The 25,999-nt window shown below is 40.7% G+C and overlaps 1 protein-coding gene across 2 annotated transcripts in view; it reads right to left on the bottom strand.

The window, feature by feature from the left end:
• The window catches only part of LOC107807123 (CHD3-type chromatin-remodeling factor PICKLE), a 31,555-nt gene that overhangs the window by 1,887 nt on the left and 3,669 nt on the right, over positions 1–25,999 (bottom strand). For both annotated transcript variants that reach the window (XM_075243719.1, XM_075243718.1), the window contains exons 11-28: positions 17,599–17,649; positions 17,403–17,502; positions 16,254–16,396; positions 16,076–16,173; positions 14,509–14,647; positions 14,245–14,414; positions 13,365–13,431; positions 13,085–13,207; positions 11,021–11,130; positions 10,826–10,907; positions 7,436–7,633; positions 7,057–7,207; positions 6,844–6,949; positions 6,670–6,744; positions 6,085–6,146; positions 5,883–5,959; positions 5,270–5,400; positions 18–468 (exon numbers count right to left, since the gene is read on the bottom strand). In XM_075243719.1, the coding sequence (XP_075099820.1) occupies positions 18–468; positions 5,270–5,400; positions 5,883–5,959; positions 6,085–6,146; positions 6,670–6,744; positions 6,844–6,949; positions 7,057–7,207; positions 7,436–7,633; positions 10,826–10,907; positions 11,021–11,130; positions 13,085–13,207; positions 13,365–13,431; positions 14,245–14,414; positions 14,509–14,647; positions 16,076–16,173; positions 16,254–16,396; positions 17,403–17,502; positions 17,599–17,649 (2,334 nt within the window). The remainder of the gene's footprint in view (positions 1–17; positions 469–5,269; positions 5,401–5,882; positions 5,960–6,084; positions 6,147–6,669; positions 6,745–6,843; positions 6,950–7,056; positions 7,208–7,435; positions 7,634–10,825; positions 10,908–11,020; positions 11,131–13,084; positions 13,208–13,364; positions 13,432–14,244; positions 14,415–14,508; positions 14,648–16,075; positions 16,174–16,253; positions 16,397–17,402; positions 17,503–17,598; positions 17,650–25,999) is intronic.

Raw genomic sequence — 25,999 nt, 5'->3', positions numbered from 1 at the left:
ATTTAAAGATGACTTACAACAACTTCTCTCTGATACTCAGCATTAATTGCATTCTCGAGAAGCATCACCCGTTTCCTTATAAATTCAACTTGTCTTCTCTGCATTTCTCTAAAATGATATAACAAAGAAGAATCTTGGTGAAGTTGTGTTCTGTTTGAAGGATCGCTTGTGCCATGTGAGACTTCATGGGTACTCCCATCAGCATCCTTCACCTGATTCCCAACCGTTCCAGCATTAGCTGTATTTACACCATTTGGTGCTTGATAGACTCCTGGAGCAGAAACTTGTGCTTGTGAAACCCCTGAAGCGGGAAGCGCTTGAGAAGCTCCAGGAGCAGGAGGAACTTGTGGCTGAGAAGTTCCAGACACGGGTAAACTTATAGAAGGAAGATTCAACTCTTTACAGACAACTTCTTGGATTCTCAACTCTTTGTCATCAATAATAGCTTGCCATCTTCCATAACCATGCCTGAAAAACATAGAGCCAAGATTAAAAACCTCCAGAAGTAAGCAATTTGTGCACAGTAATAGAACTAATATTGGGCTACTGTCCTGGAAATTTCAAGGAAAGGCACAATGAAAAAGTGCAGCACACTATTTACACAAACAACTTGCACTTCAAGGAAAAAAGTTCAGGGTGATGGCTGATATACTGATAACACACAACACCGGCATATAAACTAGATGAATAAACAACGAACATGGCTACATAAGATTCCAGTCATTAAAGAGAGACATTGTAGCAATCTCTTATTGTTTAACAACTTTCCACGTGGAGCATAAGTAGATCACAGGAAATTCTTTTCACTTGGAGCGGCCAGTATTAGGATCATGTTAATTGATTACTGATACTGCACTAACCTTGTCCTCATTAGAGTTCTTCCTGGGAAATTCTAGGTAAAGTTTGCTTGACAAGGAAGCTTGAACAACCAAACATATTGAAATTAGTGATAACTGTGTTTGAAATACTAGTTGAAAATGTGTGAAAATTCAAACATAATATTTGAAAAGGCATCAAAACCAATATGTTATTTTGGTACTTCCTCTGTCCTAAATTCCGTACCAAACATTAATTTTCTGCGCGCCTCAAATGTCCAGTTTCTTAGAAATAAAATTTCAACTCTCTTGATCCAAAACTGATGGTGGATCGAGGGTACCGCACATACTCACTTATGTTTTTTTTTTTTAATAAGGTAAATTGTATTAATCAAAAGGGAGAGAACTCCCGTATACACGGAGTATACCAAAACATAGAGAATTTACATCAGAACATGATTCTCTACAAAAGACGCCCAATCTTCTATACAAGTAGGGGCTAAATGAGTGCATCAAAAAGCGATAAAAAATAAAAAACTATTCTTAAGATGTGAAAAAGGAGACTCAATCTCTCAAAAGCTCTCCTATTTCTCTCCCCCCATACTATCCGCATGAGAGCTAACGGGACGAACTTCCACTTTCTTCTTCTACGGAAACCGGCCCAGCTATATAACATTTCCTTTACAGTGCTTAGCATCACCCGTTGAACACCAAAAAGATTCAGGATTGCCCTCCACAAAGCAGAGGACACAGGGCAATGCAACAAAAGATGATTAACTTCTTCCCCTGAGCTTTTACACATGTAGCACCAACTAACAAGTGTAATTCCTCTCTTTCGGAGATTTTCAGCAGTCAAGATCACTCCCCTCGCCGCTAGCCATGCAAAAAAGCACACCTTCGTGGGCACCATAGGAATCCAGATCGAGGAGTACGGAAAAGTGGTCTCCTCTCTCACCAACATACTCTGGTAAAAGGACTTTACGGTGAACAAACCATCGCCACGCAAGCCCCATCTCCAAGAGTCGCAGGATGGCTGGGGCCTGTCTTGCCCATATAGCAGTGCCAACAAATCTTGGAGCTCCGCAATCTCCCAATCTTGCATGTTCCTTTTGAATGAGAGGTCCCATATTACCCCACTTCATGCTCCTTACGAATCTGTTGGACCATCAGTTCCTTCTGTTTTGAAACTCTGAAGACATAGGGGAAGGAGACCCTCAGAGTATCCTCTCCACACCACCTATAATTCCAAAAGCTGATTCTCCTTCCATTTCCCACCCTGTAAATGATGTTGCCACTGAATGCTTCCCAATTCTTCATGATGCTCCTCCACATGCCACACCCGAAAGGTGTTACTTTTCTACTATGACCTCCCTCCATAGAGCATGCTCTTCTACCCCGAATCTCTACAGCCACTTCCTCATTAAAACTCTGTTAAATACCCTAAGATCTTTCACTCCAAGTCCACCCCACTTCTTTGGGGAAGTGACTGTCTGCCAATTCACTGGATGAAACTTTCTAGTTCCATCCGCCGCATCCCAAAGAAAGTTCCTTTGAAGTCGCTCCAGTTATTTTGTGATGCTCACCGGTGCTTGCAACAGGGATAAGTAATAGGTGGGCATACTTGATAAAGTGCTTTTGATAAGTACTTCCTTACCTCCTTTTGACAAATACCGTTTCTGCCAGCCTGCTAATCTTTTTTCAACCCGCTCGATCACTGGATTCCAAACCGTAGTATCCTTATATGAAGCGCCCAATGGGTAAGTAGTGGGAAGGGAGCCCACCTTGCTTCTGAGAACATAAGACAAGGCATCAATATTAGCAACTTCACCTACCGGGAAAATCTCACACTTGCCGATGTTGATTTTGAGTCCTGATACTAACTGAAACCACTGCAGGACCTGCTTCAGGTAGGTCAACTGATCCATATCGGCATCACAGAAACCAGTGTGTCATCCGCAAAAAGCAAATGTGAGACTCTCCGGGCACTGAGCACCCCAATCGGAGCTGAGAATCCTCTCAAGAAGCCTCCGCCCACCGCACGATCCATCAATTTGCTCAGAACATCCATCACTAGAATGAATAACATGGGGGATAGGGGGTCACCTTGCCTGAGACTCCTGGAACTGCCAAAGAAACCACACGGGCTACCATTAACCAGGACAGAGAATCTGACTGAGGAAATGCAGAACTTGATCCATCCTCTCCATCTTGCCCCAAACCCCATCCGCATCATAATGAAGTCCAGGAACTCCCAATTGACATGGTCGAAAGCCTTCTCAAGGTCCAACTTGCATAGTAAGCTGAGTTCTCTATTTTTCCTTCTGGAGTCTACAAGTTCATTTGCCACCAAAGCAGCATCCAGGATCTGCCTACCTTCCACAAACGCATTCTGGGAGGACGAAACAGTCATGTCAAGAACCTTCTTAAGTCTGTTGGAAAACACTTTAGAAATAATCTTGTAAATGCTCCCCACGAGACTAATAGGCATGTAGTCTCCGATACAAGATGCACATTCTTTCTTAGGCACAATAGTAATAAAGGAAGCATTGATACTTCTCTCGAAAACACCATTCACATGGAAGTATTCAATGGCTCCCATCAACCCCCCCTTGATGGTGTCCCAAAAGAGCTGAAAGAAAGCCAAGGAGAAACCATCAGGCTCGGGGGCCTTATCACCAGCACAACTCGACACAGCCTCATGCACCTCCTCCTCCTCGAAAACCCTTTCTAGCCACTCGCTGTCCCCCTCCCCTATATGGTTGAACTCTATTCCCCCCAAAGTCGGCCTCCAACTAACTTCCTCTTTATATAAGTTCTCATAAAACCCCGCTATCGCCACTTTTACCTCCTCCTCTCCCTCAATCCTCGCCCCATCCACAACTAAGGACTCTATGAAGTTTCTCCTTCGATTTGCAACCGCCACCCTATGAAAAAACTTGGTATTCGAATCCCCCTCATTTAACCTCACTTATGTTTATACAGCCAATAAGTTTGAGAAGGGTAATTTAGTTGAGGAAAAAAGCGTCATAAGTTTCTTTTTGTTGACATTTTAAATGACAAAGACGGATTGTCATAGTAAAAGCTAAAAACTTAAAGTCACATAAATTTGGGAAACAGGCCCCAGTCTTCTAGTGACTCATGGAAATGGGAGTTGAGGAGTGATGGATTGTTCACAGTCAAGTCCTTGTACCAGAGGTTGTTGGTGAGGGAGGAGGCTCTTTTCCCACACTCATCGATCTGGATTCCTAGGGCACTTACGAAGGTGTACTTTTTCGCATGGTTGGCAGCGAGGGGAGCGATTTTGACAGCTGACAACCTGAGGAGGAGAGGTATTACACACATTAGCTGGTGCTATATGTGCAAATGCTCGGGGGAAGAAGTTGATCATCTTTTGTTGCATTGTTCTGTCATCGGGCTTGTGGAGGGTAATCCTGAATTTTTTTGGTATTCAATGGGTGATGCCAAGCACCGTTAGAGACATGTTACATAGTTGGGCCGGCTTTCGTAGGAGAAGAAGACAAAAGGCTTGGAAGTTTTCTCCGTTAGCACTCATGTGGATCGTTTGGGGGGAGAGAAATAGGATAGCGTTTGAGGGGATTGAAAATAATTTTGCACATTTAAGGAATAGTCTTTTATCTTTGATTGCTTTTTGGTGCACTCATGTAGCCCCTACTTATATAGAAGATTGGGTGTCTTTTGTAGAGAATCATGTTTTGATGTAGTTTCTCTACCTTTTGGTATACCTCTTGTATACGGGAGTTTTTCCCTTTTATTAATACCATTTACCTTATAAAAAAAAACATAAATTTGGGAAATGCAATACATTGACAACCTTTTCTCTTGGTAAAGAATATTATTCCTTGATGGATAAGAAAAGTAACACTTCAATTTAGGATAAAAAAAATAAAATGACGAAGAAATAGTATACAGTGCAAAAGGAGATAGAAACCATATTTTCACCCTTTTGGACATTTTTCTCTTTTTAGTTCCAAAAAATCAAAGGAGTAAAGTATGACTTCAAATGTTCACTCAGTAGGTACTAAATAGTAATACATATTTTACATCTTAAAATTTTCATTTAAGTCAAACATTAACATTCAACTTAGATTGGAAGTAGTAGTATTCTACAATTAATTAGAATTTAGTGCAATATTAGCATGTAGAGAAAGGGGTCAGGTAGTTGGGATAGATGAACTGAGGTCAATTAAGATGTATAAACTCAATCGAGGAGAGATCCACCATCTACTACAAGTTCTCAGCTTTTCATGTCAATCTGGAATTACATCTCCTGTTTCTGGGTTCATGGTCAACCACTACCTGCAAAAGGGTGACTAACCCATGTGCTTGCTTTTCTTTCTAAAGGACAATTGCACATCTAAAATGGTGCATAAATTTCTTACTCATTACGTAAATCAGAAAAAAAAAGAAAAAGATATGAAAAAAAGACTACATACTTTAGTACTGCTCGTAGTAGCAGCAAATCATGCTCTTCCCTCCAAACTCGTCCGCCTTTTAATGCAGGAAACCAAGATACAATGTCCTTGGCAAAAAGAGGACCATTTGTCTCTTCCGAAGAAGCCTTCACCTGAAACAACAGAAATTATTGGTGAAATTTTAATGACTAGCCTACATTTAGAACAGTGGCTTATGGAAGTATACTTTTGTCATTGACGAGGGTATCAGAGATCACTGGAAAAAGTTAGTAGTAGCAAAACTATATATGAAATCCATGCATAAACTGCATATATAACTAGTTTACTGATACAAGACATTATGGGTATACTTCATCACTATACAAGTGGTACCACTTTCTTGTTGCAAACAATTTGCCTTTACCTATTAAAAAAACTTCTCTCAAATGCATGCCGCATCTTAAAATTTACCGCAAAAATAAGCACGTAATCCACATTAAGGCAATATAGTCCTATCATAGATCAAATGAAGCACCAGGAAAGTAGGGACAGTTTGCAAAGTTATACTGCAATAAAAGTTGTTCAAAGCTGAAACAGCATCTACCAACAGCCACCAACCTTGATATCCAGCAAGTTATCTGATTTAAAATTTTACCTTGTCCCTTATAAGAAGCAAAACTGCAATCCTCAGAAGCACATCTTGTATTCTTAATCCTTCTTTTGGAACCCCATCTGCAATCCAAATGTTTAAATGTTTTTACCCAATTGGTGAGCAGAAAGAGGGAGAGAGAAACTAAAGCAGTAAAGCAGATAAATAAGAGCTTCACAAAGCAAGACGTTAAGAATAAGTCTTTCACCTGTAAATGTTGGTGATTCGGTGATATCTTCAGCTATGTGAGACAAAAACAGATTTCCATAACTGTACGACAGATGTTAGTTTCAATGAATTGTTCTCCATTCCACATAAATCAAGTGCAGCTACTAAATCAATCTAAAGTGGGGGAAATACAACAGTAGGAATTTGTCAAATAATACCATATGATCAACCACAATATATGAGAAGTCGTCAGCTGCAACTAACAGAGAATCAAATTTAAGTTCATTTGGCACCAATATCTTGCAATAACAGAAATAGCATCGCTGTGCACAACACCTCGGTGATTCAGTAGGCACGGTCAATACAAGAGGAGACCAGGAAGATCAGTGAAGAGCCACTTTTATGAAAGTCATGAGATCTCTTCTCTTTCATTTTATAAATTTTTGCAATCATGATTACAAGGCATGTGATGTATTCTTCACTAAAAACCCTTTTAGCAGAGACATAGCTACAGAAAAAATTTAGTTAACACATTAACGGCAGTCCATTTCTTTTATCAGGATGCCAGCAGCCAATGATAGAGAATTGAAGAATATACAAAATCAAAGTTGATATCTCTACGTACTCTCTTATTTCTTCATAAGTTTTCTGCTTAAGTCGTGGTGTGAATTCTGCCCAGTCATAGTCACCAACTCCAAATCTGTAAAGATGATATAGTATTTCAATACATTCATGTTTTTGAGTGCACAACAGAGAAATAACAAAGAACTGAAAGGAAGATAGCAAGATGAGACCTCACCTCATTAAAATTTTGACAAATGCAGCCCTTTGGCTTTGATTAAATCCCAGTACTCTAAATGATTTTCCTTCTCCTTCCATCAAAGGAAGTGGTACTGAAGAGTCCACTGCAAGAATAAAGAACTTTTACTTAGATACTATCAAGTATCCTAATTGGGATATTTTTAATAAGTCGAGTTGAATTGTGAAATGAGATCAAGTGTTCATATTTCACCGCGGGATCTCTTCCTGTAAGGCCTTCTCACAACTGGCGCTCCAGGTAAAGCTGTCTCACCATCACTCAGATCAGCTTCATAGTTATCATCCTCACCATCAGATGTCACCTCTTCCAGGCCAGCGAGATCATCGTCTTCAACAGACACCATCTGGGAGGAGAACGAAGAGTGTCATGACAAAAGGTAAGTATCAACTTCTGAGAATTGACCACAAAAAGTAAATACTAAACATATAAATTGCAAAAGGCAAACTCGAGAGAATAACTAGATTAACATGGTCAAATGAAGTAGAGATTAATGCTCTGCCAACTCATTCAACAGAAGAAAATTTGAATAAATTTGAAAATGTAATGGACTCTTGTGAATGGCATGCCACACCTGTTTACGACTTCTCTTTCCCTTGCCCATACCATTTAATTCTTCAACTTTATGAATTTCATATCTATCTCGTAACAATTCTTCCCAGTAGGTTGCTCTCTCAGAATTGTTTACTGTTGCTTTGTTCTCCAAGGGAGGAGTTGGGGTATCTTCTTCTGGTGTTGCTTCTGATTCTTCTATATACTCAAAATTAGCTACCTGAAACATTCAGCAGCTTTAGCTTGTCCAAGATCAGGGAACCAAATACAAAGCTCGAATGCAACGAGGGAAAAGAAAAAGCTCCAACGTGAAAACAAAACTTTAGGAGAACGATACTTTCACAACTAAACCAATATATTGATAGTAAGAACATAAAAGTTGTCTTCACATATGACTTTACTCTCCTAATTCAGAGCTAATAGCTTCAAAACAACTTCAAATATACAAGGCCTGCAGATTTCCTTATTCTTGCTGGGAAAGGTTTTCTTTCCATAAGGTTATTCTTGCTGGAAAATCTTAGAGAAAACCAGTCGAAGTGTTTCTTGTTTAGGAGGTACTTAATTAATCATGGGTAATGCCAAGAACCAAGCATATCAAGATGACCAGGAATACCTTTACGCCTGAGAACACTTCTAGTATGAAGCTCTGGATTTTAAGTACAGAAATATCAAGCTCACATTTTCTTGGTGTTATCATTAAATCAACTATTTATGAAGGTCATTCATTAATTTATTACAGCAGAAATAAAATAAAACTGTATTCAAGGTGCAACAAGGTAGAGACGCATGGCAATATGGTTATTGATAAAAGATCCTCCTATTCCACCTCATCCACTTCTATTTTATTCACAGAGTTCCTCCTCTTATTAGCATTAGCTATCTCGTAGAAAATTTCCGTATACCATCTTTTCCTTCAACCCTTATCGTTAAATCACATTAAATTAGCCTTTTACAATTTCATTTTGATGAAGTAAAGAAATTTCATTAAGGTAATATTTTGTAAATTAGCGTTTTACAAAATTAATAAATTACGACTGTTTTCGAGCACGCTTTAGACTTTAATTATTCCTTTTGCTCTACTTTCATCTCTAAGTATAACAATCGATTGATTTATTACCAAGGTAACATGTATTATTCGTAATGAATATATATATAAGGTATTTATTATATCCAATGTTAAAGTGAGCAACTAACACCTTGCAACTGCAACTGGCAACGCTATGAGTAGAAAGGGACATAAGTGCATTCACTCAAGACATGAGCAATCATACTACAGTAGAAGTGCCTCCTTCTATATAAGACATTAGCTCTTCAAACTTTACATAAGAGATTTTTATTCAACTTATACTGGTATAACACTTCAGAGGAACCAAACAAATGTATTCTGTTCCTCCTCTTTTATGTCAAGTGCAAGTAGCCAAGTATAACCTAATATTTTAACAGATTCAATTTAAGCACTGGGAAGGCCATCAAACAATCAGCTTATAATTAAGCATTTCAGAGGAGCCAAATGTGTGCTTCATATTCCTCTTTTTTCACGTCAAGTGCAAGTACAACCTAATATCTAACAGATTCACTTAGCACCGAAGAGGACACTATACGATCCCTAAGAGCCAGCATAAGAAGTCTAAATTTCAATGATAGAGAAGTGATATCATTGTTAAGAAGTTGAAGCTTGGCAAGAGCTTAAACCTTGGGAGAAGCTGGATTTAGGAGACATGAATGTGATTGTAAAACCCGGTGCTTCTTAAGCTTAAGAGCTCCATCTATCCCCAAAAAAATAAAAACATGAAACAGAGAGAGAGAGAGAGAGAGAGAGAGAGAGAGAGAGAGAGAGAGAGAGAGAGAGAGACTTTAAGGAGCTCATAGGAAACAAGGAAGCTAATATGACCAAAAGGCAAGAATCTTAACTTTGATTCAGTCTGGGTATCAGTCCTGATGTTTGTCTACACCTTTTGAATGATTTAGAGCGCACAGGAAAATATCAATTATACAATGAAAATTCAATGAAATAAGCAAAGGATGGATTGTAAGATCAAAATATTATTGCAATGCATTTAACATAGGACTCAACATGATTACAAAAGTTAGTTTTTTTTATAACCGAGAAATCCTCGAGGGTCAATGGCACACGGTTTGAAACTCGGTGGACAATAAGCCCGGCCTTGTACCATTCTCCACTTAAAAACCAGGCTTTTGTATGAGGCAGGGTTCGAACCTGTGACATGTGCCTAGCCCACACTCACAAGTTGCCCTCTTTACTAGACCAAAGCCCTGGGGGCTACAAATGTTAATATTATTACCAAGAGATAACTAAATTTTGTAGGTCCTTGTAGCTCAAAAGAAAAGAATCATGTTTAACCATTTTCTGGATGTCACTGTTCACCTAAATTAACTGAAGAAATCAGCTCATGATGCTAGTTGACTATATCTTTTTCCAAAACCAGGGATTTGTGTTGCCACTTATTCAAGGTATATTAATGTTTATGTGCATTAGCTAAAGAAATTAGCTAATGATGCTAAGTTTTCCAACAGACACCCAAAATATCACTTGGATGACGAAATCAGTTTTTTGTTTCTTCCATATACTACTACTACTTTCACAGACAGCCTGTTAAACAGTAGCCTAGTTGGGTCAAACATCAAAGATATGTCCCTAATTGTTAAAGTTCATGCAGTTTCTCATTATAATTGGAATCTCTCTCCCTTAGCGCTGATTATTCCTACGTTTCTCACCTTCAGGCACCCTAAGAAGAAGCATCGATGCTTGAAGTGAGACCAAACCTAGTGCACTTGTGACCCAAATTAGGGCTTGCATGGCATTTAACAATGGCATGTGAGCAGCTTGGACGTAGTAAAGCTGACAGGATAAGTTGATAGACGAGGAAGAGCCTTTAACCTACGGTGCAGAGGGACAAAGTATGTCCTAAAGAATGGGAGGTTATTGAGATAATCCCCTTCCAGGCAGAAAAAATAAATAGAAGGTGGTGCTGGAAAAGAGAACAGAAGGATATGAATGTGTTACCACAAGCTTCAAAACACCAGATGCTGGAAAGTTATAAACATGGGAAAGGTAAACTTTTTTAGACAGAACCGAATAGTATTAAATGCATTCTAAGTAGTGCTTACATAAAGAGAATGTAGTAATGTAGGATGACTCTTGAACCTATGGAAATGGAACAGTGTGATATCGGAGTCAGATATGAGGTCCGGCATATAGAAGACATGACCTATACCCAACAGATTGGCAAGGGACCATGCATGACCGAAAAGTGAGCCTTTTGACACTGATGGTCACATGGTATAATTCAGCTAACTCCTTACCATAGAGATGTTGGGGGAAGATAGGTAAAATTCATTAGCACAGCAAAATCACTTTCAATCATAAAAGTGTTATAGAGGAGATATAAACCTTAAAGGCCTTCAAAAATGAATCCTCTTCTTCATCGTCCAATACAGCATCCTCATCTCCAAATTGCTCGCGATTGAGCAATCTGAGAAAAAAAAATAGAAAAATCTTTCATTCACGTGATATAAACCAATACCAACTCTAAACGAGAACCAAAGAAAAAAGAGAGAAACTGCACCTGACCTAAAGAAAACTCACCTATCTATTGCAGCATCATCGTAATGAATTTGCCGCAATTTTCCAGCCTCATCATTCTCATCAGCAAATAACTCTTTTGAGCCGTACCTTATAATATCATCCAGTTCTTCCTGCATTAAGATCGTATAAGCCACCTACCACTTTAGCATCATACCATCTAAATGGCAGTTCTTTTGCAACAGCCAATAATGATGAGAGTCCACAGAATGTTTTGAATGTTGATCAATGTAAGACCCAAAGTTCTTTTTTTTTTTTTGGGGGGGGGGGGGGGATGAAAACTGAATAAAATTTGCGACTGTTCCTTCAATAATTATGATTAGGTGTTGAAATCAGCCATTAGACTCAGAAGTACATCAACTAAGGACACTTATACTTTTCAATACAGCACAGTTGCACTGACCAAACATCACTAATTCCGCCTGGCCATCTATCTAACCAACCAAAGGAAATTAGTAGGAGACCATGTACCAGGTAATATCTTGGTCTCTGTGACAGAGAGAGGAGAGACGCAATCGCAAGCATATATATCAAGAAATACACAATATTTTGTTCAAAAGCACAAAAGAATTACTCCCTCCGTTTCAATTTATGTGAACCTATTTGACTGGGCACGGAGTTTAAGAAAAGAGAGAAACTTTTGAACTTATGGTATAAAATGAGGCACATATATTTTGTGTGGCTATAAATCATTGCATAAAGGTAAATTGTTTCCAAATAAGGAAAGGGATCATTCCTTTTTGTACGGACTAAAAAGGAACTAGGTTCACATAAATTGAAACGGAGGGAGTATATTAAAGCAAGATTCGATAGGACGATTTACTGATTGAGAGACACAAATCAAAAATAAATATTCTTTTTGGGAATTCCTTATAGTGAGATCTACATGATCACTTTTACGAAGCCTACAAGTCCCTCTTTAAGAATTTGGAAGTCCCAAAGTTTCATTTACTTACTTTCACCTTATGAGTTGTCCCTCACAATGGAAGTTAAATCACTTAGGTTCAAAATCAAGGATTACTAAAATCTGACATTGTTATAGGTGCATCAAAGAATAAAGCAGTACCATGATAGAGAAATAGCAGTGTGAGTTCAACGAAATTCAAGATTTTTAAGTTGCATGGATCTAAAGCCTCCATTCAACAAGAGTACACAAAATTGTAGCTAAGTGATTTCGTTGAACTCACGCTGCTATTTCACACACACTCGGTAAGTTGTTGCTGTCTAAGCCTTGATGGGCGACGTTACTTAGTACATATGCTCGTGGGACGTAGCAGGTACATATTATCCGGTCAAATAGTCAAGGTGCGCCGAGCTGGCCTAGACGCCACCATTATATAAAATAATGCACACAAAATTGTAGTGTCTTCAACGACTTGTACACACTCAATGCAAGAATAATTTAATTGTCTAATGCATAAAATTTCATCGTCTATTGAACACCCAGTATCCTCAGAGCAATGCCGTCGCCTTGCGTCGACCAAACAATCCAAACAAGACAGTATAGTACAAAGGAACTTAAAGAATCACAATAGTTAATTTGGAAAGATGACAATTATTGAAGACTAATATAAATAATCAAAAGCATCCCTATTAGACAACTTAAACTTTTAAACGAGACAATTCATATAATTCAACATGCTTTAAGAGTATGCATAAGCCCTAAATTTGAATCGCACTGCTAATTAAAAAAAATTGCAAGTACTTTCTCCCAGTAAAAATACATTTTATAAATCTTAGACAAAGATGTAACTGAAATTCAACATAGTATAAGAACAAGAACAGGTCCTAGGTTTGAGTCTCACCTTCCCCCATCTCAAAACATTTCCATGTGCTAGTGATGCATTGAAAGCCTAAACAAGTATTAAAAGTTTTCCCATCTCTACCAGTTTAATTTTTTGGATCAGATGGTTCACACTTCACAGAATGCAACTAGAATAAAAAATGACCTCAGAGTTACGGACATCTAACCATTAGCATTAAAAAATGACCTTAGAATTTAGGATATATGTAAACTTGAGCAGTAGCTCACATTTAGTCTTAACTCAAAGATTGTGAATAAGTTACCTGGTTGATATTTTGTGCTTTAAGCCTTCCAACAACTAGATGTTCCAAAATCATTTTCTTCTTAGTCATTTGCATCATTCTTTCCTCAATGGTTCCTCTTGTTATGAGTCGAAAGATCATTACCTGCAAAATCAAAAATGAAAACACCTATTAAAACCTTATATCCAGGCCAAGAAAACACTGTCAACATAACTATTTCTTCTTTTGCCATGACGTCAAGGCTAATGGATATCAAATTTTTTTGGGGGGCCAAGTACACCAGAATGGAAGAAATTGTAACCTTATTTGTTTGTCCAAGCCGATGAGCTCTAGCCATTGCTTGTAGGTCAGCATGGGGATTCCAATCACTGAGAGATAGACACTAAAGAGATAAGCAAGAAGAACCACACGCACATACAATAACAACAACAACAACAACTAAGCCTCAGTCCCAAACAAGCTGAGGTCCGCTATACAAATCCTACTGACCATGTTACTCCATATAAACACATCTCAGACGGATATTATTTTTTTTAAAAAAAAAAAGGGGGGGGGGGGGGGGGGGGCAAGGCATGCAATTCACGCAAAGTCCAGGGAAGGGCCGCACCCCAAGGGGCGTGATGTATACAGGCTACCCTATTGCAAGAATTAGTGGCTGCTTCCACGTCTCGAACTCGTGACCTATAGATCACACGGAGACAACTTTAACGTTGCTCCAAAGCCCCCCTTCAATATTATACAAAATAATAATAAGAAGAGGAAGAAAAATAAAAAGTACTAGAAATTCTTTACATTTTTTACTGACCTAGAGAGATTCCTTTCATGGGCGTCGGAGAAGAAAGGAATTCAAAATAAACATATAAGTGCCATAAAGGATATGAATGAAGGAGTTGTCACTAGCATCTAACAAAAAATGCTTTCGGTCAAGGAGGCAAACTTTTTATGCTTTTTGAAGAGCAAATTAGGGTATTGACTCAAAAAATGTGGATATGAATATTTTGACCTATTAGGATTTGACGGAAGTCTTTACAAGATTGTGGCCAAGGTAATTGATCAGTGGCATGCTTTCATTCAAGCGTATTGATCCAAGAATTACAGTAATCTCCCAGAGTGCTAAGCAAGTTGAGACGGCACCCATTTGTGTGGGGAGAGAGAGAGAGCATTCTGGAATATTATATTACCTATCATATATAATTACTGTGTCAGCAGTTGCAAGATTAATTCCTAAACCCCCAGCCCTAGTGGAAAGCAGAAAACAGAATCTTGAAGAATTCTTTGCATTAAATCTGTCAATTCGGATTTGTCTTTCTGCACCGGGAACTTTTCCATCAATCCGCTCATATTGCCATTTCTGCAAACATTTACAGGTAAGTGCATCAAATTTTCAGAAAATAAAGATGAGCATGAGACCAGGTTTTAAAATAATAAAAAACAAGTCTCTTTACCTTATAGTTACAGTAGTCTTCAAGCAAGTTGAGCATATGCTGAAATTGTGAATATATAAGAACTCTGTGACCTTGGTCTTTAAGCTTAACCATCATCTTGTCCAGAAGTTGTAATTTGCCAGAAGATTCCAACAGCTGCCTGCCCAATCAAATCGATCCACAGTGTAGAGAAACCATAAGTTGATAGAAGGAGCTCAATAATGTACATTTTCTACTAAAAAGAAGCTCCGGTGGTACACCCTTCTTGCAGGCAAGATCATCAACGATCTCAGTAGGCAACATTATTACTAAGGCAATACATAACACTCCAGCTTCTAAAAGAAGGATTTTTGCACTTTAGGACCCAATTATTATATGAAACTCCTATGACCACCTATATTTAGCAGATTAAAACAATAGCTTTCGTCCAAATTAAATGGTATCATCAAAAAGAAAATAGAAGAATCTCACTATTCCTTTTAGGGAAATTTGGCACGCTGACGTGGAGACATCAAAAAAAAGTTGAAAAAGGAACGAAACACTACTTTCTTATCAAGAAGAGACTGCTCTGACACAAACAGGAAAGTGAGAAGAGAACCCCATCTCATTTAACCTATTGCACCCATGGTCACTGCTCCACCATGATCGTTCCTCATTTTTTGCATTTTTCAGCCAAAAAACTTGAATTTCGCCTGATTCCCATATTTTCGTGTGCTAGCCCACGCCTTCCCAGTGGGTAGGGCCCCCCAGAACCGGATCTCCTAAAATTTTTTCGGACTATCAAATACGACCTAAGGAACCATAGTCACCGCCCCGCCATGACCTTTCCTCATTTTTTGCATTTTACGGCCAAAAAACAAGAATTCCGCGCGATTCCCATATTTTCGTGTGTTTTAGCCCACGCCTTCCAAGTGGTCCCGGGACTCCTGGACAGTCCAACATTAGTGTCCCTACTCAGAGCAGCCACAACTATCACCTTCCCCTAGCCCCCAGCCCTTGTCATCCTCTCACAACCGCCACCCCCTTATCACTTCGCCCGTACAATTTTTTCCCTTCCCGTTGGCTTGATCACAACCCTCACTACCACATCTCTTCGTCCCACAATATGCTGTTCTTCTACCTGCTCTAGCTGCTGACATTCGTCTGTTTTTCAATATTGGAAAGCCTAGAAACCACCCTCCTTTCCCTGTCCATATCCCGTTCACAGGGAACAACACCCCGCCCCAATTGAACCCCACATTCCCTTCATAAATGACATATATCCTACTCCACCCCCAACACAGATGATTCCCCCCTAACCTTCTGCCTGTTATATTCCTTTGTTAAAAGACAGTTTGAATTTTTTATTAATAAGGTAAATAAAAGAGTTCCAACTTACCTTATAACACCTTTTCTAGATTTTCATTAACTGTCCATTAAGTGCCATTTTGAAAAATTATAGGCCGGACCTATGACCAGAATAATGGAGGCCGGTAACAGTTTAGCAAAATCAGAAGTGCCACAAAATTCCTTTAGAAAACTACAACAATAAACTTGATCTTCTGCACAGAAGAGATTAATACAGTGGATTATAAGATAAGATATATACTTGGTAAACTCATTATTATCCTCTGGTTCAACACCTTCTAACATAAATGGATGACAGCAGAGCTTCCGCAGTTCCATAACCACATTTATGAGGGAAATCTGATAGACAAGTATCAACCAAGGTCAGAATTCCTGTTATAAAGCAAGAAGGATATATCAAACAGAAGAAGCTGGCGCACCTGAGCACCTCCCTTGCGAGTCAGTATCTGGAAGTTACGTGTCAGAATTGCTTTGTAATATTCTTTCTGCTTGCTACTCAATTCCACACGTAAAATGAGCTCCTTTTTTGGAGGTAGCTCCTTCATGACATCTTTCTTGACCCCTGCGGCCGACAAAACACACATACACCATTGCTCAAGCACGTTCCATAAAAACGAACAAAGATGATGTATCTTGAAGCACTGTCCCATCCCATGACACTTTTTTGAACTTAACTATCAGCCCACTCTGGAACTGTAAGTACTTGTACATTAAGCTAATCTCTAACTTTTCAGAAAGACTGCAAAATCTTCAGAAGCTTAATCCACTTGTCCCTATGCAGCATTATACTCTATACTAGTGGTGGCAAAATGGTTAAAAGAAAACAGTTAACCACCCATATTATCCAGTAAAAAATGGGTTGGATAATGAACTTTTTAGAAACGAGTCAAATATGGATAAGAACCATATTATCTATTTAGAAAATGGATAACCAATGGGTAACCAATGGATAATTAATAGGTTTAACTTTTACATTTGTAAAGCCTCAAATTAGGGGTTCTTCAAGTTTGGGAGATTAAGAATTCTCCCAAAAGTGATCATATTCAAGAAGTCATGGATAATATGGTTACCCATATTATCCGCCGGTTAACCCGTTTTTTATCCGTATTAAATATGGGTCGGGTCGGATAATTTATCCGTTTTTTTATTACCCGTTTTTTTACCCGAACCATATCCAACCCGACCGTTTGCCACTCCTACTCTATACCAATGAGGTACTCAGGAGTAAGCATGCATGTGGGGCTCCAGGAGAATAGCAGACTACAGTCATCTAATGATATTGTGGCGGATTTGAGAGGAGGCTAGGGACAGGCAAGATAGAATTTCCAATGACAAATGATGGTAAGGAGCACTTGGCATCTAATTCTTAGTTGTTGGACCCACTACAATTTGGAAGTTCTTACACCACCCAGTTATTATAAAGAATGACAATTTAGGAATTAATATGCAAAGATTTGTGAGTAGTATGTTGGAACATCCTGATAATACATACTTTCCCAAATCAATGTAAACTATAAACAACTAAGGTACATCCATGACAAATCATGAAAACAGTTTGAGATTTATACTTCTGAGCAGATGGGGTGCCAGCATTTTATGAAGTCTTGAAATCTGTTCTTCTTGACTAATATCCTCAAATTCCTGTTGGAATTCCTCCAAGCTTCCAAACTGCAATCAAGTTCCATATAGATATCACATCACAATAAACCAACAAGCAAATTGGTTAGATACAAGCTGCTTCTAGAAACCTGTCAGGGCACTAACCTTTCCAGCATCAAGGAAGTGCATAAGCATAAAAAGTTCATCCAGATTGTTCTGAAAGACGGCAAGAAAAAAGGTGAGCGTCATAACTAACTCGATACAAGTTAGTTTTGCATTTCAAACATTAGGAGTAGATAATAGATGAGGGCGGTGAGATGACGATGATACTCATAATAACAGTTATTATTAATATTATAATTGAAGGGGAACCTTGGAGTAATGTTAAAGTTGTCTCCGTGTGACCTATAGGTCACGGGTTCAAGCAGTGGAAGCAACCACTAATGATTATATTAGGGTAGACTGTCTACGTCACACCCCTTGGGTGCGGCCCTTCCCTGGACCCTGCGTGAACGCGGGATGCTTTGTGCACCGGGCTGCCCTTTTTTCTTTACTAATATTATAATGATTAGTTCTACCACTAGCATATTGTTTTTATTTTTATTTTATTTTTTATTATTACTATTACTATTACTATCATTGGCATTATTTATTTATTTATTTGAAAGTATCATTGGCATTAATATCATTATTATAACTATTATTCTAATCATCGCCATTGTTGTTATAGCTGTTGTAATTCTACAAATATGAGAAGTGCTGGAAGTGAGTTACATGCCCAGATGCATGACAAAATTCTATGGATTGTTCCAAATATCAGATATCACCGAGAGGATGATGACTGACAAAATTTTCTTTGGAGAGAAGCAAAGACACAATAATCCTCCATCGGCATCACCAACAACAAGCTGGTAACAAGCTATGATTGAGCAAATGCCTGTTTTACACTCTAGTGATACTCGGGAGATTGTTCCTCTACCTCCGGATAAATCAATTGTCGGTTATCGATGGGTATGCATGATGAAGATTGGCCTAATGACAGATTGGTCGGCTAAAGGCATGATCGGTTGCCAACGTTTATACACATATGTTCGACTCGACTATGGTGATACATTTTCTCCCATGGCTAAGATTACTTTAGTCTGTCTCTTTTTTTTTTTTTGATAAGGTAAAATGTATTAATCAAAAGGGAGAGAACTCCCGTATACACGAAGTATACCAAAGACGTAGATAATTTACATCAGAACATGATTCTCTACAAAAAAACGCCCAATCTTCTATACACGTAGGGGCTAAATGAGTGCACCAAAAAGCGATCAAAGATAAAAGACTATTCTTAAGATATGAAAAAGGAGACTCAATCTCCTCAAAAGCTCTCATATTTCTCTCCCCCCATACTACCCACATGAGGGCTAACGGGGCGAACTTCCACGCTTTCTGCTTTCTTCTTCTACGAAAACCGCCCCAACTATGTAACATTTCCTTTACAGAGCTTGGCATCACCCATTGAACACCAAAAAGATTCAGGATTGCCCTTCACAAAGCAGAGGACACAGGGCAATGCAACATAAGGTGATCAACTTCTTCCCCTGAGCTTTTGCACATGTAGCACCAACTAACAAGTGTAATTCCCCTCTTTCGGAGATTTTCAGCAGTCAAGATCACTCCCTTTGCCGCTAGCCATGCAAAAAAACACACCTTCGTGGGCGCCCTAGGAATCCAGATCGAGGAGTATGGAAAAGTGGTCTCCTCTCTCACCAACATACTCTGGTAAAAGGACTTTACGGTGAACAAGCCATCGCCACGCAAGCCCCATCTCCAAGAGTCACAGGATGGCTGAAGCCTGTCTTGCCCGTACAGCAGTGCCAACAAAACTTGAAGCTCCGCAATCTCCCAATCTTGCATGTTTCTACTGAATGAGAGGTCCCATACTACCCCCTTCATGCTCCTTGCGAATCTGTTGGGCCAACAGTTCTTTCTGGTTTGAAACTCTGAAGACGTGGGGAAGGAGACCCTGAGAGTATACTCTTCACACCACCTATGATTCCAAAAGCTGATTCTCCTTCCATCTCCCACCCTGTAAGTGATGTTGCCACTGAATGCTTCCCAAATCTTCATGATACTCCTCCACATGCCACACCCGAAAGGTGTTGTGATCGCCTTGGTCCTCCAACCCCTTCCCGTTGAGTCGTACTTTTCTACTATGACCTCCCTCCATAGAGCATGCTCTTCTACCCCGAATCTCCACAACCACTTTCCCATTAAGGCTCTGTTAAAAACCCTAAGATCTTTCACTCCAAGTCCACCCCATTTCTTTGGGGACGTGACTGTCTGCCAATTCACTAGATAAAACTTTCTAGTTCCATCCGCCGCATCCCACAGAAAGTTTCTTTGAAGTCGCTCCAGTTTTTCTGTGATGCTCACCGGTGCTTGCAACAGTGATAAGTAATAGGTGGGCATACTCGATAAAGTGCTTTTGATAAGCACTTCCCTACCTCCTTTTGACAAATACCTTTTCTGCCACCCTGCTAATCTTTTTTCAACCCGTTCGATCACTGGATTCCAAACCGTAATATCCTTATATGAAGCGCCCAAAGGGAGGCCTAGGTAAGTAGTGGGAAGGGAGCCCACCTTGCATCTGAGAACACCAGACAAGGCATCAATATTAGTAACCTCGCCTACCGGGAAAATCTCACACTTGCCGATGTTGATTTTGAGTCCTGATACTAACTGAAACCACTGCAAAACCTGCTTCAGGTAGGTCAACTGATTCATGTCGGCATCACAGAAAACCAGTGTGTCATCCGCAAAAAGCAAATGTGAGACTCTTTGGGCACTGAGCACCCCAATCGGAGCTGAGAATCCTCTCAAGAAACCTCCGCCCGCCGCACGATCCATCATTTTGCTCAGAGCATCCATCACTAGAATGAATAACATTGGTGATAGGGGGTCACCTTGCCTGAGACCCCTGGAGCTGCCAAAGAAACCACACGGGCTACCATTAACCAGGACAGAGAATCTAACTGAGGAAATGCAGAACTTTATCCATCCCATCCATCTTTCCCCAAATCTCATCCGCATCATAATGAAGTCCATGAACTCCCAATTGACATGGTCGAAAGCCTTCTCAAGATCCAACTTGCATAGTAAGCCGGGTTCTCTATTTTTCCTTCTAGAGTCTACAAGTTCATTTGCCACCAAGGCAGCATTCAAAATCTGCCTACCTTGCACAAACGCATTCTGGGAGGACGAAACAGTCATGTCAAGTACCTTCTTAAATCTGTTGGAAAGCACTTTAGAAATAATCTTGTAAATGCTCCCCACGAGACTAATAGGCCTATAGTCTCTGATACAAGATGCGCCTTCTTTCTTAGGCACAATAGTAATAAAGGAAGCATTGATACTTCTCTCGAAAACACCATTCGCATGGAAGTATTCAATGGCTTCCATCAACTCCCCCTTGATGATGTCCCAGAAGAACTGAAAGAAAGCCAAGGAGAAACCATCAGGCCCGGGGGACTTATCACCAGCACAATTCGACACAGCCCCGTGCACCTCCTCCTCCTCGAAAGCCCTTTCTAGCCACTCGCTGTCTCCCTCCCCTATATGGTTGAACTCTATTCCCCCCAAAGTCGGCCTCCAACTAACTTCCTCTTTATATAAGTTCTCATAAAACTCCGCTATCGCCCCTTTTACCTCCTCCTCTCCCTCAATCCTCACCCCATCCACAACTAAGGACTCTATGAAGTTTCTCCTTCGATTTGCGACCGCCACCCTATGGAAAAACTTGGTATTCGAATCCCTCTCCTTTAACCAGAGCACCCTCGATTTTTGCCGCCAACTAGTCTCCTGAGCTATTGCTAACTCGACTATTTCCCTCTTAACCTCCCTCGATCTCTCTTTCTCAGATTCGTCTAACTCCCCTGCCCCTTCCTCTCTTTCTAAATCCCCCAATTCATGCATAAGCTCCCTCATTTTAACCTCTACCCTCCCAAAAACCTCCTTATTCCACCTAATAATATCTCCCTTGAGCAATTTGAGTTTCTTCGAGAGACGGTATGAAGGTGACCCTGATACCCCGTAGCTTGTCCACCATTCTTTCACCTTGTCACCGAATCCTGGCACTTTCAACCACATGTTTTCGAATCGGAAGGGAGCACGCACCCCCTCCCTCTGCATCCATCTAGCAAAATAGGCAAATGATCTGAAGTCAACCTGGGTAAAGGAATCTGCAGCACATTCGGCACCAGCTCATCCCATGAGGGAGATGTCAGGAATCTATCAAGTCTAGACCTTGAGTTGGAATCCTCCGCCCTGGCCCAAGTAAACCTTTCCCCTGACAGAGGAAGGTCAATAAGAAAGTGATCATTGATGAAGTCAGAAAATTCCTCCATGGCCCTCGAAATCACACTACACCTTAATCTCTCCTCCGGAAATCTAATAGTGTTAAAGTCTTCCCCTAGAACCCATGGAATGTCCCATTCCCCCATAATATTGGCCAGTTCCTCCCAGAAAGACACCTTGGACCCTTCCCCTATCGGCCCATACACTCCCCCAAATCCCCACTCTGCCCCACTCACTCTATCTTTGACGAGAGCTGCCAAAGAGAAAACACCATTCCTAATCTCCTTTACCTCCAAGCTTCTATCATCCCACATAAGTAGAATGCCCTCGGCACTTCCCGCTGCTGGGACCCAATCATATTTCACCCAACTACCTCCCCAGACACTTCTCACGATCGCATCTGACAAAACTTCCATTTTGGTCTCCTGAAAACAAACTAGGTTGGCACCCTACTCCCTAACTCCCATTTTGATGATGGCCCTTTTGTTTGGGTCATTCATCCCCCTCATATTCCATGAAAGGATCTTAACTTCCATAAGCGACAATAGCCCCCATTTCCCCACCCTCCCTAGCCGAGGTCCCTTTCTCTTTGTCACACACTCGCCCCCTTCTCTAATACACCACTACATCCCCTAAGTTATTTTACTTAACACATTTGCCCAACTCCCTCCCTGCACCATCGTAAAGAGATTGTTGCTCAATCTCCCTCAACAGTTCTAACACCCTATCTTCCTTCCCTTCAACAGAAACACCTAGAAACTTCCCAAAGTTTAATAGTTTATCCTCCATCCAGAAAGACATATCCCCTCCTCCGATCCTTGACGAACTTGGGCAGGTTTCTTCTATATGTGCCTTTTCCTTGCTACTATCAGAGGAATACAAGACCATAGCATTGCTAGCACTAGGGGTTTTAACCTCCGAAAGGGTCTCACCATCTCTTTGAGGGACAGCAACCTCTGAAATTAACACCCCGCTGCTATAGGAATGTCCAGAACCATCAATAGTGTAGCATGGTGGAAGAGAGCATGGAACCCTTGGCGTCATATTAACTGAAAGTACTGGTCCGACACTAACATCAATTCGGGCATGCTCAACAATCACCCCAGAAGAAGAAGAAACTTTAAGTGTGGCCTCAGCACAACTAAGCCCAGGAGCAGGTGAGGGGTTGATGGAACCGGGTCCATCAGAAGCGGTGGGCCGTGGATTAACAGCACCATCGTTAGCCGGTTCTGCCCCTGCAACAGCGGCCATCGTAGAGGGGCACAAGTCACTAGAGCTCGGTGAAGAAATGCCACTGTGTGAAGCACCATGGCCAGAGGAAGGAGGAACGACTGTTCCCATATGCTTAGGAGCCTTGCCATGCGCAGCTTGAAATAAACTGGGCCCTTAGGATCAATTCTAATGGAGTTGGGGAAAGTAGTTGGGCCCATGTGAGGAGGCCCAGGCCTATACTTGCTGAAAACTTTTCCGGCCCTATGACAAGTAGAAGAGGATCGTCCCATTCTGCTTTTCCAGCCCGCCTCACTGACCCATTCACGTCTTCTCCTCCTGTTATAATTTTGTCTTCCTCCCCCAATTTCAAACCCCCCGTCTCTTCTCGACCTAACGTCTGCTTCCGACTTAATCCAGTGATCCGGTGAGCCCTCCCCTCCCCTCAGAGACTGTTTTCCCCTCCCCTCCCTTCTATTTGACCTTCCCTTTTCTTCCGTCGCTATCACCGGCATAAAGATAGGGCGAAATTCAGGGCTCAACCAAACCCTATAACTCAGGGTGCCATCTTCCACCACAGTGGAGACGGGGATCCTGCCCCCTTTCCTCACAACAATCCTCACTCGCGAGAGATCGTGTAAACTGCAAGTGACATCAATAAAAACCCCACAGATTTCCCCTATCTTCTTGAATAGGTCAAGACACCAAAGATGCACCGGGAGACCCACCATGTTGACCACCAATGTTTCGCCAGTGAAGCGAGGGTCAAGACACCCATCATGCTCCACCCATCTGTCTAGATTTAAAAAGTTCCCATCGAACCACCTGTTTCCTCTGACAAGAATTTCTGAAGCTTGAGACTTGTCAACAAAACGAAAGAGATATTGGGTATCCCCCAATTGCGATATTTTCAGCCCGTCCTTGACGTTCTATGCCTCTGCTGCCCAGTTCCTAACAGCCTCCGGAGAACCAACCCATTTGGAGAAAGACCCAATGAGACTAGATTCCAAGAAACCCTTGCGCCTGAGAGTGTGCTCCTCGGACAGCGAGAAGTGCAGCTCCTGTCCTACGTCGAGCTTTCGATGGCATCTTCCCCCAAGTTCTAGGGCTGGCCAAGAGACAGCTTTGATAAAAGACATGTTTTTCAGTTTTCTGGATTCTAAAGAGAAAAAGGAACTTCTCTCTGTACAATCCATCATATTCTAAATGCGACTGTCCCGGAAAAACTAGCCGGAAAAAACCTCAATAGTTGGAATAACAGTATTCACAGTGGGTGAAAACAGTATATAGGAAGGGAGTAAGGTTTTCTCGTACTAAACAAAGGAAACAAACGTCAGAATCTGGGGTTTAAAGGCCGGAAAAAGAAAAAGTCGTCGGAATTTGGTGAAACTTGTACGGGATGGCTCGGAAATGCCTCGAGAAGAGGCTGTCTGAAGAAAGTTTTTTTGAAAAGTCGCCGGAAAAGGCCACACGCACCGGCGTGTGGCAGTAACTCGCCGGAAAGTCAGGCGAGTTGGCGGCGCGTGAGGGCGCGTAAGAGCTCGGATGCAGGGGGAATTTACTAGGGTTTGGTCGCGGGGAGCTTGGCTCTTGATGGGTGTGGTGGAATTTTAGGAATAAGAAGAGATGGAAGAGGCTCGGCCATAGAAAGCACTGTTCAGGCATGCATTAGCAGACCTAGGGTTCAGGCACTGTTCAGGCATGCATTCCTGACATTACACATATGTCAGTATCCTTGCTGCTTTGATCTAGTGTTAGTCTTAGTCTGTCTCTTTCTATCTATAGTTTTCGTTTTTCATTGGCGTCTTTACCAGTTGGACATTAAAATGCATTTGTTCATGGGAATTTAGAAGTTGAAGTATATATGGAGCAACCACCGGGTTTTTTTTGCTTAGGAAGTCTCTGGTAATATGGTGTCCAGGCTACGACAATCACTCTCTGGCCTGAAGCAGCCCCAGGAATATGGTTCGACAAATTCAGCAACGTTATTCAGGAATTTGGCACGACTTGCAGTGAAGTGCTTCATTCTGTGTCTATCGACACTCTGCTCCTGATCAGTGCATGTGGTGGTTCATACTGGTTTATGCTAATGATAAAGTCATTAAGGTAATGATAAGGAGGGAATTACCAAATTGAAGCACCATCTTTTTCAACACGTTCAGACCATGGACCTTTGATTTGTTGAGGTACTTCTTAAAGTACTCAGGTTTGAGGCTGTCCATTTTAATTCAAAAAGAAGTATTGAGGTTGTTCTATCCAGATCAGGTTGTTATTTCACAGAGGAAGTATCCCGAAATATTCTTAAAGAGACAAGAATGACAACTTGTAATTGATACTTCCATGAATCCGAATGTTAAGCTTCTACCTGGTAGATATGGGAGGTTGGTTGGCAAGTTAAATTATCTCACTGTGACACTGACTTGACCTGGCATTGCTTTCATAGTGAGTCCTGTTAGTCAGTCCCTATATTTTTCTCCTTGTGACAGTCATTGGAATGTGTGATTCGTATCTTTTGATAATAAAATTTGCTCCAGGGAAAGGACTACTTTATGAAGATCTAGGACATGGCAGATTGGACAGGGTCACCCTCGGACAAACGATCAACCTATAGATACTTTGTTCTAGTTGGGGGAAATTTAGTATCTTTGAAAAGCAAGAAAAAAATGTAGTTGCAAAATCAAGTGGAGAAACAGAATATCGGGCTATAACACTGGAAACCCGTGAACTCATATGAATCAAGCAACTATTAAAGGTTTAAAACTTGGAGAGATTAGTCAAATGAAACTTGTGTGTGATAATCAAGTTGCGCTTCACAAAGCATCAGACCCAGTGTTTCAAAGGATCAAGTACATTGACGAACTTATTTCCCAGCTAGCCCTTCACCAATGGTGTTCCTTCTATAAAAATGTTAGGAATATGATCATAGCAGTAGAATTACATTTCAGAGAAAGTTTGCTTTGTTTGGTTAATGCAATAAAAAGACTTTAAATAGTATGAGTAACAAGATATCTAA

The sequence above is a fragment of the Nicotiana tabacum genome, chromosome 22 (assembly GCF_000715075.1).
Source record: "Nicotiana tabacum cultivar K326 chromosome 22, ASM71507v2, whole genome shotgun sequence".
Classification (NCBI taxonomy): domain Eukaryota; kingdom Viridiplantae; phylum Streptophyta; class Magnoliopsida; order Solanales; family Solanaceae; genus Nicotiana; species Nicotiana tabacum.
Note: the sequence above shows the minus strand (reverse complement) of the source record. Positions and strands in the feature narration are given on the sequence as shown.